Source organism: Mobula hypostoma, chromosome 19 (assembly GCF_963921235.1).
Source record: "Mobula hypostoma chromosome 19, sMobHyp1.1, whole genome shotgun sequence".
In the NCBI taxonomy this organism is placed as follows: domain Eukaryota; kingdom Metazoa; phylum Chordata; class Chondrichthyes; order Myliobatiformes; family Myliobatidae; genus Mobula; species Mobula hypostoma.
Window position 1 is genome coordinate 11,751,967 of NC_086115.1, and position 12,708 is coordinate 11,764,674.

Consider the following 12,708-nt stretch of genomic DNA (forward strand, 5'->3'; position numbering starts at 1 on the left):
CCTTCTTCCAGTTCAGAACCTCAACCCTAGGACCAGATCTATCCTTGTCCATGATCAAATTGAAACTAATGGTGTTATGATCAGTGGAACCAAAGTGCTCCCCGACACAGACTTCTGTCACTTGCCCTAATTCGTTACCTAACAGGAGATCCAATATTGCATCCCCTCTAGTTGGTCCCTCTATATATTGATTTAGAAAACTTTCCTGAACACATTTTACAAACTCTAAACCATCTAGACCCCTAACAGTATGGGAGTCCCAATCAATGTATGGAAAATTAAAATCCCCTACCACCACAACTTTATGTTTCCTGCAGTTGCCTGCTATCTCTCTGCAGATTTGCTCTTCCAAGTCTCGTTGACTATTGGGTGGTCTGTAATACAATCCCACTAATGTGGCCATACCTTTCCTGTTTCTCAGCTCCACCCATAAGGACTCAGTAGACAAGCCCTCTAATCTGTCCTGCCTGAGCACTACAGTAATATTTTCCCTAACAAGCAATGCTACTCCCCCACCTTTCATTCCTCTGCCTCGATCACATCTGAAACATCGGAACCCTGGAATATTAAGCTGCCAGTACTGCCCCTCCTGTAGCCAAGTTTCACTAATTGCTACAACATCATAATTCCACGTGTCAATCCACGCCCTCAACTCATCCGCCTTCCCCGCAATACTCCTAGCATTGAAATATATACACCTCAGAAGATTACCACCACTCACAACCTTTCTATCAGCGGATTTGCTTAAACTTTCAACATCATTTATTTTCACCCCAGCCACACTGTCAGCTCTGGCACTCTGGTTCCCATCCCCCTGCAAATCTAGTTTAAAGCCTCCCCAACAGCACAAACAAACCTCCCTGAAAGGATATTGGTCCCCCTGTGGTTCAAGTGTAACCCGTCTCTCTTGTACAGGTCCCACCTGCCCCAGAAGAGGTCCCAATGATCCTGAAATCTGAAACCCTGCCCCGTACACCAGTTCCTCAGCCACTTGTTCCTCCTCCAGAGCATCCTATTCCTACCCTCACTGGCATCTAGCACAGGTAGCAATCCTGAGATTACCACCCTTGAGGTCCTGCTTTTCAACTTCCTACCAAGCTCTCTATACTCACTGTCCAGGACCTCTTCACTCTTCCTTGCTATGTCATTGGTGCCTATGTGCACCACGACATCTGGCTGGTCACCCTCCCACTTCAGAATGTCATGCAATCGATCAGACTCCATCTCTCTCCATCTTCTGCCGAACAAAAGACTGTGAACCCTTCACTCGGGCGCACAAGAAAGAAAAACATCTCCCCTCATTGGCCAGCGTACATTCTAAAGCCCCTGTTATCCCTACTCATAACCCAAACATTGCGCTACAGAGAAACCATTACATTAGCATGAAACATTACAGCGCGTTACACTAGCAACAGCTCAGAAGCCTCCTATAAATTTGCCAACAACTCAACTATTGTTGGCAGAATTTCAGAAGGTGTACAGGAGAGAGATAGGTCAGCTGGTTGAGTGGTGTTACAGCAACAATCTTGCACTCAACCACAGTATGACAAAAGAATTGATTGTGGACTTCAGAAAGGTAAGATGAGGGAGCACACACTGTCCTCAGAGAGGGATCAGGAGTGGAGAGAGTGAGCAATTTCAAGTTCCGGGGTGTCAACATCTCTGAGGATCTGTCCTGGACCCAACATATCGATGCAGCTACAAAAAAGGCACGACAGCAGCCATATTTCTTTAGGAGCTTGAGGGTCACCAAAGACACTCAACAATTTCTACAGATGGACCGTGGAGAGCATTCCAACTGGCTGCATCACCATCGGGTATGGTGGAGGCTACTGCACAGGATCGAAATAAGCTGCAGAGAGTTGTAAACTCAGTCAGCTCCATCATGGGCGCTGGCCTTCCCAGCATCCGGAACATCGACAAGGAGCGATGCCTCAAAAAGGCAGCATCCTTCATTAAGGACTCCCGTTACCCAGGACATGCCCTCTTCTGATTGCCAGTATTAGGAAGGAGGTACAGAAGCCTGAAATCACACACTCAATGATTCAGGAACAGCTTCTTCCCCTCTGCCATCCGATTTCTGAATGGACATTGAACCCATGAACGCTACCTCTACTTTTTTTCACTATTTATTTAATTTAAATTATGTATATATAAAATCACAATTTTTGTTATGTATTGCTGCCACATAACAACAAATTTCGTGACCTGTGCCGGAGACATTAAACCTGATGTCGATTCTGGTTCTGAAAGTGACACCTGTTCCTTGTGGAATGCACTTCTCTAGTTTGGTGTAAAGGTTATTCCCGAGGAGCCGTCTCAGAGCCCTCCAGACATGCTGGCAGAGAGCGGGGATAGATCAAAATGTTGTTCATTTACATGAAAACAAACTGATTCCGCACGTAACTGAGCACATCATTGACCAGGGCTTGAAAAAGATCAGTAGCGTTGGCCGGACCAAAGGACAAGATGAGGTACTTATACTGGCCACTGGAGGTGTTGAAGGCCATCCAGGTCCTTGGCGTCAATATTTTCTCTCAGTTGCTGAGTTAGAACTGGCTATTTTTGAGCCAGAGAGATACCCATGAGGTTCTCACTTGCCCCGGAGTCAATAAATGCCTGAAGCCCATGGGTCCAAGACCCCCACAACAACGAAGGCTGGAGCATTACACAACGAAGGGGAGACGCTTGCAGGGAGAACTGACCCATCAAGGTTCCCCTTCCTGCTGACGGGCATCCTCTCTTACTGGGGTCCTGTGACACAAAGCCTGGAAGCGTCCTGGATAGTCACAACAGAAGCAGGAGCATGTCCTCCCGCGCCAATCTCATTCCTCCTGAGATAGGTGCATGTGCCTCACCAGCACGGGCTCCTCCAATGCGTGATGCAGGAGAGGCCGAAGACAGACGGCGATCAAAAGAGTAGCCTTTCTTTGCACCACTCAGTTGCCCGGTTGTCATTTCGAATGGCCAGATTAATCAGGCAGTCCAAACTGATCTGCTCACCACCCGCTACAATGTCGTGCCAGACCCCGCACTCAGCCCCCACTGGACGGCAGTGACGAGGGGTCTCTCGTTCCTCCCCTTCTCCACCACAAGCATGCAGGCGTCGGTGGGCAGCCTCCTGATCCTGCACGGAAGATAAAAAAAAAACTCTCTTGAACTCAACAATCAATTGTCGAAACGACTGGGTTGCCGGGGGAAACCTTGTTCCCACAGAGTGTTGAACAGGCTACATAGGGATCCATCTAAGAGATTTATCATGTATGCCAGTTAAATGCATCATCGGTGAACCAATCAGGCTAGGCTCAGAAAGTCAGCTCACTTTGGTTAATAAATTTCCCGTAGTTATCGGGGTCACGAGCGTATCCACCTGGTGGAGGAATTCAGCCGAACCAGTCACAGGAGTCAGGGCATCTGTGGCCAAAGTTACTGAGGCTGTTGAAAAGGAAGATCTTGGAGATGCTGGGAGTGGCACTGATGTGGCGAAAGGCTGCGGAATTGCATTTGGCGAGAGCAGTAATCACTGCCACCTGATTGCGGCTGTCTTGCGGTGAGTTGCTGTGCCCTCGCTGCGAGGACTGGCACCTGTTCTTCCAGCTGGAACTGAGCTTACTGCTCTGAAAGTAGCTGTCGCACTGCGTGAGACACACCAGCCAACCCAGCTCCTACTGACTTTAGTCTCTCCTCCGTGAACTTCGGCATGGACTGTGTTTGCCATTCTGTTACAGTAACCTTGCCCAATGCAGCTTCAACTGACTGTAACTCCTCTCGTATTTGGCCAATGACTATCAGGGCCAAGGTCAGCTGCTCTTCCTCTGCAGGGTCCGTTTTCTGGTTGAGACTTTGCTGAGAGAGAGATGCTGAAGCTGATCAACAGTTTTAATAGGAACTGGGCAGTAATAAGAGAACAACACAGTAAACTCTAGGCCAACATGGTCATTAACTAGAACTTTCAAACTAAATCCAATGCTGATACAGTGGCTCAGCAGCAGTAAGTTAATACTAGATAAATAACACTCCTTATGCCTGATCCATCCATCCATCCAAATGCCAGTCTCCTTTCCTGGAGCCTAGACAACGGCAAACAGGGAGCACTGACATTGCTCAGCCTTTGGTCGAGTCTGGACAAGACTGGAATGAGAGAAAGAGAGTTAAATCCCACCACAATGAGACACTAATTGGCTGGAGTGTGCATACCCTGAGTGATCTTGTTCCGCAGTCTGCGAGGGCACACAGACCTCGTGGCAAAGTCCACGGTCGGGACGGACAAACCATGCACATAATTCACATCAGCACAGTGAGAGAATGTTAGCATGCTCAGACCCCAGGTGCACCTAAGGGATCCCACTGGTGTTCTAATCATCTGTATGTCAACGAACATCAAAGTTTATCTATATTATCAAAGGATGTAAATGTCACCATATACCATCTTGAGATTCAATTTCTTGCAGGCATTCATCATAGAATAAATAAGTACAATAGAATTAATGAAAAACTACAAAGAAAACTGACAAACATCAATGTGTGAAAGAATACAAACTGCAAATAAAAAAGAAACAAACTAACAGGAAATAAATAGGTAGATAGACAAATAGTACTGAGAACATTCCCATTCCCATCCCAACATGTCAGCCCACGGCCTCCTCTATTCTCGCGATGAGGCCACTCTCAGGTTAGAGGAGCAACACCTTATATTCCGTCTAGGGAGCCTCCAACTTGATGGCATGAACTTCCTCGAACCTCCGGTAATGCCCCCCCCCTTCGCCATTCCCCATTCCCTTTTCCTTCTCTCACCTTATCTCCTTACCTGCCCATCAGCTCCCTCTGGTGCTCCTCCCCCCTTTCTATCTTCCATGACCTTCTGTCCTCTCCTATCAGATTCCCCCTTCTCCAGCCCTGTATCTCTTTCACCAATCAACTTACCAGCTCTTTTCTTCACCACCCCCCCCCCCACTTCCCGGTGTCACCTATCACCTTGAGTTTTCCTTCCCCTCCCCCCAGCTTCTAACTCTGACTCCTCAATGTTTTTTCCTCCAGTTTTGATGAAGGGTTTTGGCCCAAAACGTCGACTATTCTCTTTTCCATAGATGCTGCCTGGCCCACTGAGCATTGCGTATGTGTTGCTTGGATTTCCAGCATCTGTAGATTTCCTCTTGTTTGTGACTGAGAACATGAGTTGTAGAGTCCTTGAAAGTGAGTCCAAAGTTTGTGGAATCAGTTCAGTGTTGAGGTGAGTGAAGTTACCCACGCTGGCTCCAGAGCCTTATGGTTGAAGGGTAATCACTGTCCCTAAACCTGGGGTTGTGGGACCTACTGTTCCTGTACCTCAATCCCAACGGCAGCAATTACACTAAGACACCAACCAGAAGTGAAGAAAAGGGTTCCCACAGGGACATCTTCAGACTATCTGCCTCTGCACTCAGTTTTGTGCACCTACAGCAGATCTTCACTGCAGAGATCCCAGCAAGCTAACTTCAGGGTGGTAAGGGTGTGGTAATTCAAGGAGTGTGGCCACACAAAGAGTAGAGACATAATTCCCATTTTTGGTTTCCTTCCCAACTCCCACAGCAACTGTCTGTGCTCTCTCATTGTTACCGAGAGGCCAAATGCAAACTGGAAAACATCCTCTTAAAATCCGCTTGGGAAGTTTACAACCCAATGGTGTGAGCATTGAATTTTCCATTTTCTGGTAATTCACAGCCCTGAAGTTCTCTCATTGTTGTCCACCTGGTTTTAGAGTCACAGAACACGACAGCACAGTAACAGGCCCTATGGTCGATCTAGTCCATGTCAAACTGTTATTCTGCTTAGTCCCATCAACCCACACCCAGACCTTCGTCCCCCATACCTTTCCCATCCATGTACATGTCCAAACTTCTCTTGAGTGTTGAAATTGAACCCACATCCACCACTTCCACCAGCAGCTCAATCCACTCTCACACCACCCTCTGAATAAAGAAATATTTCACCTTTCACCCTTAACCTATAGCCTCCAGTTCCAGTTTCAAACAATCTCAATGGAAAAAGCTGCTTGCATTAACCCTATGTATACCCCTTGTAATTTTGCATACCTCTATCTAATCTCTCCTCACTCTCCTAAACTCCAGGGAATTAAGTCCGAACATATTTGACCTTTCCTTGTAACTCGGGTCTTCAACATCCCTGTAAGTTTTCTCTGAACCCTTTTCATCTTATTGATATCTTTCCTGCAGGTAAGTGATCAGAACTGCCCACATTATTCCAAATTAGACCTCACAAACATTTTATACAACTTAGATTAGATTATGAGGACACACAGTCCTCTTTTATTGTCATTGAGTAATGCATGCGTTAACAAATGATACAATATTCCGCCGGTGTGATATCACAAAACACAGGACAGACCAAGACTGAAAAACTAACAAAAACCACATAATTATAACATATAGTTACAACAGTGCAACAATACCATAACCTGATGAAGAACAGTCCATGGCACAGTAAAAAAGTTCGAAGTCTCTCGAATATCCCACATCTCACGGAGATGGGAGAAGGAAGAAAACTCTCCCTGCCATGCCCGACCACAGTCCGACTCTGAGTCGTCCGAAAACTTTGAGCCTCCGATCAGCCCTCCGACACCGACTACCGAGCACCATCTCTGCCGAACACTTTGACCTCAGTCTTGGTCGCCAGCAGCAAGCAAAGCCGGGGATTTGGGGGCCTTCCCTCTGGAAGATTCGCGACCACGCAGTAACAACAGCAGCAAACCGGCATTTCAGAAATTTCTCCAGATGTTCCTCTGTGCTTTCACGTCTGTCTCCATCAAATCAGAATTGTCCACGGCCCCTATTTAGCAGAAATGATATCATTTTCACTGGAGAGCTGCGCGCGCGCGTTGCGCTGCCATCTTCTCCTCCCGCCGGCTCAACATAATTTCCCAACTCCTGTACTCAATACTCTGATTTATGAAGTCCAATGGGAAACCACTTCTGTAGAACAATTTGCCAAGAATAATCATGGTCATGGAAAGACCATGATCCTCCATGTCACACGACATGGAACATAATTAACAAATGAATACGCCAAAAGCTCTCTTTATGACACTATCTACCTGTGACACCGCTATCAAGGAGTTATCACTCTGTACTCCCAGATCCCTCTGATACCATACTACTCAGTGCCCTACGATTCACCATGGTTCTTGTCCCTTTGTCAATCCCTCCCATCCTCTTCCCCCTCTAGACTCCTTCTGCCCGTCACACTCTCCCTATCTGGCTCAACATGTCAGCCAACGGCCTTTGTAGTGCATTGCCAATCCTCCCCTTTCCCTCTCAGTCCAGATGCAGGCTCTCAGCCCAGAATGTTAACCATCTCTTTGTGTCCACAGGTGCTGCCCGACCTGCTGAGTTCTTACAGCACTCTGTTTTCCTTCTAGATTCCAGCATCTGCAGCCTATTTTACTTTCATGTCCACTCCCTACCAAACATTCAAATGTTTACGGCCTTCCCCCTGTGGTAACTATTTGTATATTTGCTGGGGCAGACACCAGGTTGAGGCTGAGACATCGAGAGCCAGGCAGTTCATATCATAGCTCACAGCAATAGTGGAAGGAAAATTACTGACAAGAGAGAATCTGCAGATGCTGGAAATCCGAGCAACACGCACAAAATGCTGGAGGAACTCAGCAGGCCAGGCAGCATCTATGGAAAAAAGTACAGTCGATGTTTTGGGATTTTGTGTGTGTTGCAAGGAAAATTACTGGTGGTTGTATTTTTCAATTAAACGACTTTAATGTGTCTCACCATCGGTTATTTATTTATTTATAATTTATTTATATAGAGTTAAATAAATCTCACTGTGAGGCTTGTTCCTTGTGAGTGAAAGGCGCAAGTTGGAGTTTGCATATTTTTTTACACAGATATCAGTGATTGTATATACATCAAATAACCAAATCCAGTTTCATTATTTTGACCGGTTGCATCACAGCCTGATACGGAAATACGAATGAATGGAAAAGCCTATAAAAAGTTGTGGATACAACCCAGTGTATCACAGTAAAGCCTCTCCCCACCATTGAGTACATCTACAAGGAGCGCTGACACAAGACAGCACCATCCATCAGCAAGGAATGGAAACCATCCAGATCATGCTCTCTTCTCACCGCTGCCATCAGGCAGGAGGTACTGGACCCTCAGGTCCCACACCACCAGGTTCAGAAGCAGTTATTACCCTTCAACCATCAGGCTCCTGATCAGCAAGGGTAACTTCACCCATCTCAACACTGAACTGATTCCACAAACTATGGACGCAATCACTAATATTCAAAATATTACTTATTACTTATTTATTTATTAGTACTATTACTTGTTTTGTTTTGGTATTTACATAGTTTGTCTTCTTTTTCACATTGGTTGTTTGTCTTTGTATGTAGTTTTTCCATTGATTCTGTTCTGCTTCTTTGTATCTACTGTGAATCCCCGCAAGGAAATGAATCTCTGGGTTGTATATGGTGACATATACAGTATGTACTTTAATAATAGATATATTTTGAGTTCACTTTGAAATGAGTTTATATGCATTGATCCTGATGTGTATTACTGTCTGTATTCATTTACAATGTGCCTATGAAACAATTTCTAGTATCTAGATCACATTCCTCCATCCACAGCTACATTTAAGGAAAAGATGTTATTGCATCAATTACACAGATTTGAAATGTAATTCTACATTCTCTCCTTGTCCCCAGGAGTGTCCCAGTGGTGTGGTTAATGAAGAGACTTTTAAACAGATCTATTCCCAGTTCTTCCCTCAAGGAGGTGAGTGTGAATGCCACTGGCTTTGAGGGTTACCAGAGTCTCCTGGTGGCTACCCATTTCAACTTGGCTTCCCATTCCCCTTCTGAAGTGTCAGCCCATGGTCGTCTCTAATGCCACAATGTGGCCAAGCTCAGGTTAGCGGAGCATCGCCTCATATTCTGTCTGGGTAGCCTTTGTGCAGATGAATATCGAACTACGATTACTCCAACTTCTGGTAATTTCTTCTCCCTCCTTCCTCTCTTTTTCCATTCCCCATCCTGGTTACCCTCTCACTCCTTCTCTTCTCTTCTCCTCACCTGCACAACAACTCCCCCTGGTTCCCTTCCTCCTTTCCTTTCTTCCATGGTTCATCATCCACTCCTATCAGATTCCTTCTTCCTCAGTCCTTTAATTCTTTCCTCCTATCTTCTCCCAGTTTCTTGCTTCATACCCCCTTCCCCACCCAACCACCATCTCCCTCACCTGGTCTCACCTATCACCTGCTATCTGTTCCTCCTCAACTCCCCACCTTATTCTGGCTTCTGCCCTCTTCTACTCCAGTCCTGACGAAGGGTCTCAGCCCAAAACATCGGCTGTTTACTCCTCTCCATAGATGCTGCCTGACCTGCTGAGCTCCTCTAGCATTTTTCTGAGCTGCACAAGACTTCATGCATCATTTATGAGGGCTAAAGTTGTATTCTTTTCTGCACTACCTAGCAGTGAGCTGTGCTTGCTGGTGAGTTCCAATCACACCAGGACAGCACTTAAATTCAGTTTCTTAAATCGAACTCAGGTGTCAAGAAGAAGTGATTGCAACACTGTTGGGGTGTCAGAACATCTCAACTGTTTCTCCAACGTGTTTTGGAAAGCAGAATTGTTTATATAACTGCCAAAATGCTGGAGATACTCAGTATGTCAGGCAGCATCTATGGAGAGAGAAATGGAGTTAATGTTTCACACTGGTGAACTTTAATCAGAACTTGTCCAGTAACAACCATTTGGCTCCCATGTATAACTCCGACCTGCAAGGATGTGTTTAACCTATTGAGGTCAGTGGAGGGGTGAGTCAATAATAACTACACTGACCATTGTGGGAAAGTGCTTAACTTCTGTTCTGAAATATCGAGCATCAGTTTGCATGTGTGTGATCTGAACTTATGGCTTCAGTGTTATCCTAATCATTGGGAATGGTCCAAAGTGTCTAACCCATGCTGTCCATGCCCTGGGAGTGTGTGATGGGACAGTGTAGAGGGAGCTTCACTCTGTATCTAACCCGTGCTGTCCCTGTCCTGGGAGTGTGTGATGGGACAGTGTAGAGGGAGCTTCACTCTGTATCTAACCCGTGCTGTCCCTGCCCTGGGAGTGGGAGTGTGTGATGGGACAGTGTAGAGGGAGCTTCACTCTGTATCTAACCCGTGCTGTCCCTGTCCTGGGAGTGTGTGATGGGACAGTGTAGAGGGAGTTTCACTCTGTATCTAACCCGTGCTGTCCCTGTCCTGGGAGTGTGTGATGGGACAGTGTAGAGGGAGCTTCACTCTGTATCTAACCCGTGCTGTCCCTGTCCTGGGAGTGTGTGATGGGACAGTGTAGAGGGAGCTTCACTCTGTATCTAACCTGTGCTGTCCCTGTCCTGGGAGTGTGTGATGGGACAGTGTAGAGGGAGCTTCACTCTGTATCTAACCCGTGCTGTCCCTGCCCTTGGAGTGTGTGATGGGACAGTGTAGAGGGAGCTTCACTCTGTATCTAACCCGTGCTGTCCCTGTCCTGGGAGTGTGTGATAGGACAGTGTAGAGGGAGCTTCACTCTGTATCTAACCCGTGCTGTCCCTGTCCTGGGAGTGTGTGATGGGACAGTGTAGAGGGAGCTTCACTCTGTATCTAACCCGTGCTGTCCCTGTCCTGGGAGTGTGTGATGGGACAGTGTAGAGGGAGCTTCACTCTGTATCTAACCAGTGCTGTCCCTGCCCTGGGAGTGTGTGATGGGACAGTGTAGAGGGAGCTTCACTCTGTATCTAACCCGTGCTGTCCCTGCCCTGGGAGTGGGAGTGTGTGATGGGACAGTGTAGAGGGAGCTTCACTCTGTATCTAACCCGTGCTGTCCCTGTCCTGGGAGTGTGTGATGGGACAGTGTAGAGGGAGTTTCACTCTGTATCTAACCCGTGCCGTCCCTGTCCTGGGAGTGTGTGATGGGACAGTGTAGAGGGAGCTTCACTCTGTATCTAACCCGTGCTGTCCCTGTCCTGGGAGTGTGTGATGGGACAGTGTAGAGGGAGCTTCACTCTGTATCTAACCTGTGCTGTCCCTGTCCTGGGAGTGTGTGATGGGACAGTGTAGAGGGAGCTTCACTCTGTATCTAACCCGTGCTGTCCCTGCCCTTGGAGTGTGTGATGGGACAGTGTAGAGGGAGCTTCACTCTGTATCTAACCCGTGCTGTCCCTGTCCTGGGAGTGTGTGATAGGACAGTGTAGAGGGAGCTTCACTCTGTATCTAACCCGTGCTGTCCCTGTCCTGGGAGTGTGTGATGGGACAGTGTAGAGGGTGCTTCACTCTGTATCTAACCCGTGCTGTCCCTGTCCTGGGAGTGTGTGATGGGACAGTGTAGAGGGAGCTTCACTCTGTATCTAACCCGTGCTGTCCCTGTCCTGGGAGTGTGTGATGGGACAGTGTAGAGGGAGCTTCACTCTGTATCTAACCAGTGCTGTCCCTGCCCTGGGAGTGTGTGATGGGACAGTGTAGAGGGAGCTTCACTCTGTATCTAACCCGTGCTGTCCCTGCCCTAGGAGTGGGAGTGTGTGATGGGACAGTGTAGAGGGAGCTTCACTCTGTATCTAACCCGTGCTGTCCCTGTCCTGGGAGTGTGTGATGGGACAGTGTAGAGGGAGTTTCACTCTGTATCTAACCCGTGCTGTCCCTGTCCTGGGAGTGTGTGATGGGACAGTGTAGAGGGAGCTTCACTCTGTATCTAACCCGTGCTGTCCCTGTCCTGGGAGTGTGTGATGGGACAGTGTAGAGGGAGCTTCACTCTGTATCTAACCTGTGCTGTCCCTGTCCTGGGAGTGTGTGATGGGACAGTGTAGAGGGAGCTTCACTCTGTATCTAACCCGTGCTGTCCCTGCCCTTGGAGTGTGTGATGGGACAGTGTAGAGGGAGCTTCACTCTGTATCTAACCCGTGCTGTCCCTGTCCTGGGAGTGTGTGATAGGACAGTGTAGAGGGAGCTTCACTCTGTATCTAACCCGTGCTGTCCCTGTCCTGGGAGTGTGTGATGGGACAGTGTAGAGGGTGCTTCACTCTGTATCTAACCCGTGCTGTCCCTGTCCTGGGAGTGTGTGATGGGACAGTGTAGAGGGAGCTTCACTCTGTATCTAACCCGTGCTGTCCCTGTCCTGGGAGTGTGTGATGGGACAGTGTAGAGGGAGCTTCACTCTGTATCTAACCCGTGCTGTCCCTGCCCTTGGAGTGTGTGATGGGACAGTGTAGAGGGAGCTTCACTCTGTATCTAACCCGTGCTGTCCCTGTCCTGGGAGTGTGTGATAGGACAATGTAGAGGGAGCTTCACTCTGTATCTAACCCGTGCTGTCCCTGTCCTGGGAGTGTGTGGTGGGACAGTGTAGAGGGAGCTTCACTCTGTATCTAACCCATGCTGTCCCTGTCCTGGGAGTGTATGATGGGACAGTGTAGAGGGAGCTTCACTCTGTGTCTAACCTGTGCTGTCACTGTCCTGGGAGTGTGTGATGGGACAGTGTAGAGAATGAATTTCATTTTGTGTTTGGAAATGTGTAACAATCAAGCAAGTCTCCCTGTTCCTTGCCTGTAATTCATGTACTTTTCATTGCAGATTCCAGTATGTATGCACACTTCCTGTTTAATGCTTTTGATACCGACCATAATGGCTCTGTCAGCTTTGAGGTAAGAGAATTCTTATCTGGAGCAATG

At 47.6% G+C, this 12,708-nt stretch overlaps 1 protein-coding gene across 9 annotated transcripts in view; it reads left to right on the forward strand.

The window, feature by feature from the left end:
- The window catches only part of LOC134358814 (Kv channel-interacting protein 2-like), a 513,936-nt gene that overhangs the window by 483,627 nt on the left and 17,601 nt on the right, over window positions 1-12,708 (forward strand). For all 9 annotated transcript variants that reach the window (XM_063071326.1, XM_063071331.1, XM_063071329.1 and 6 more), the window contains 2 exons: window positions 8,726-8,795; window positions 12,611-12,681. In XM_063071326.1, coding sequence (XP_062927396.1) covers window positions 8,726-8,795; window positions 12,611-12,681 — 141 coding nt within the window. The remainder of the gene's footprint in view (window positions 1-8,725; window positions 8,796-12,610; window positions 12,682-12,708) is intronic.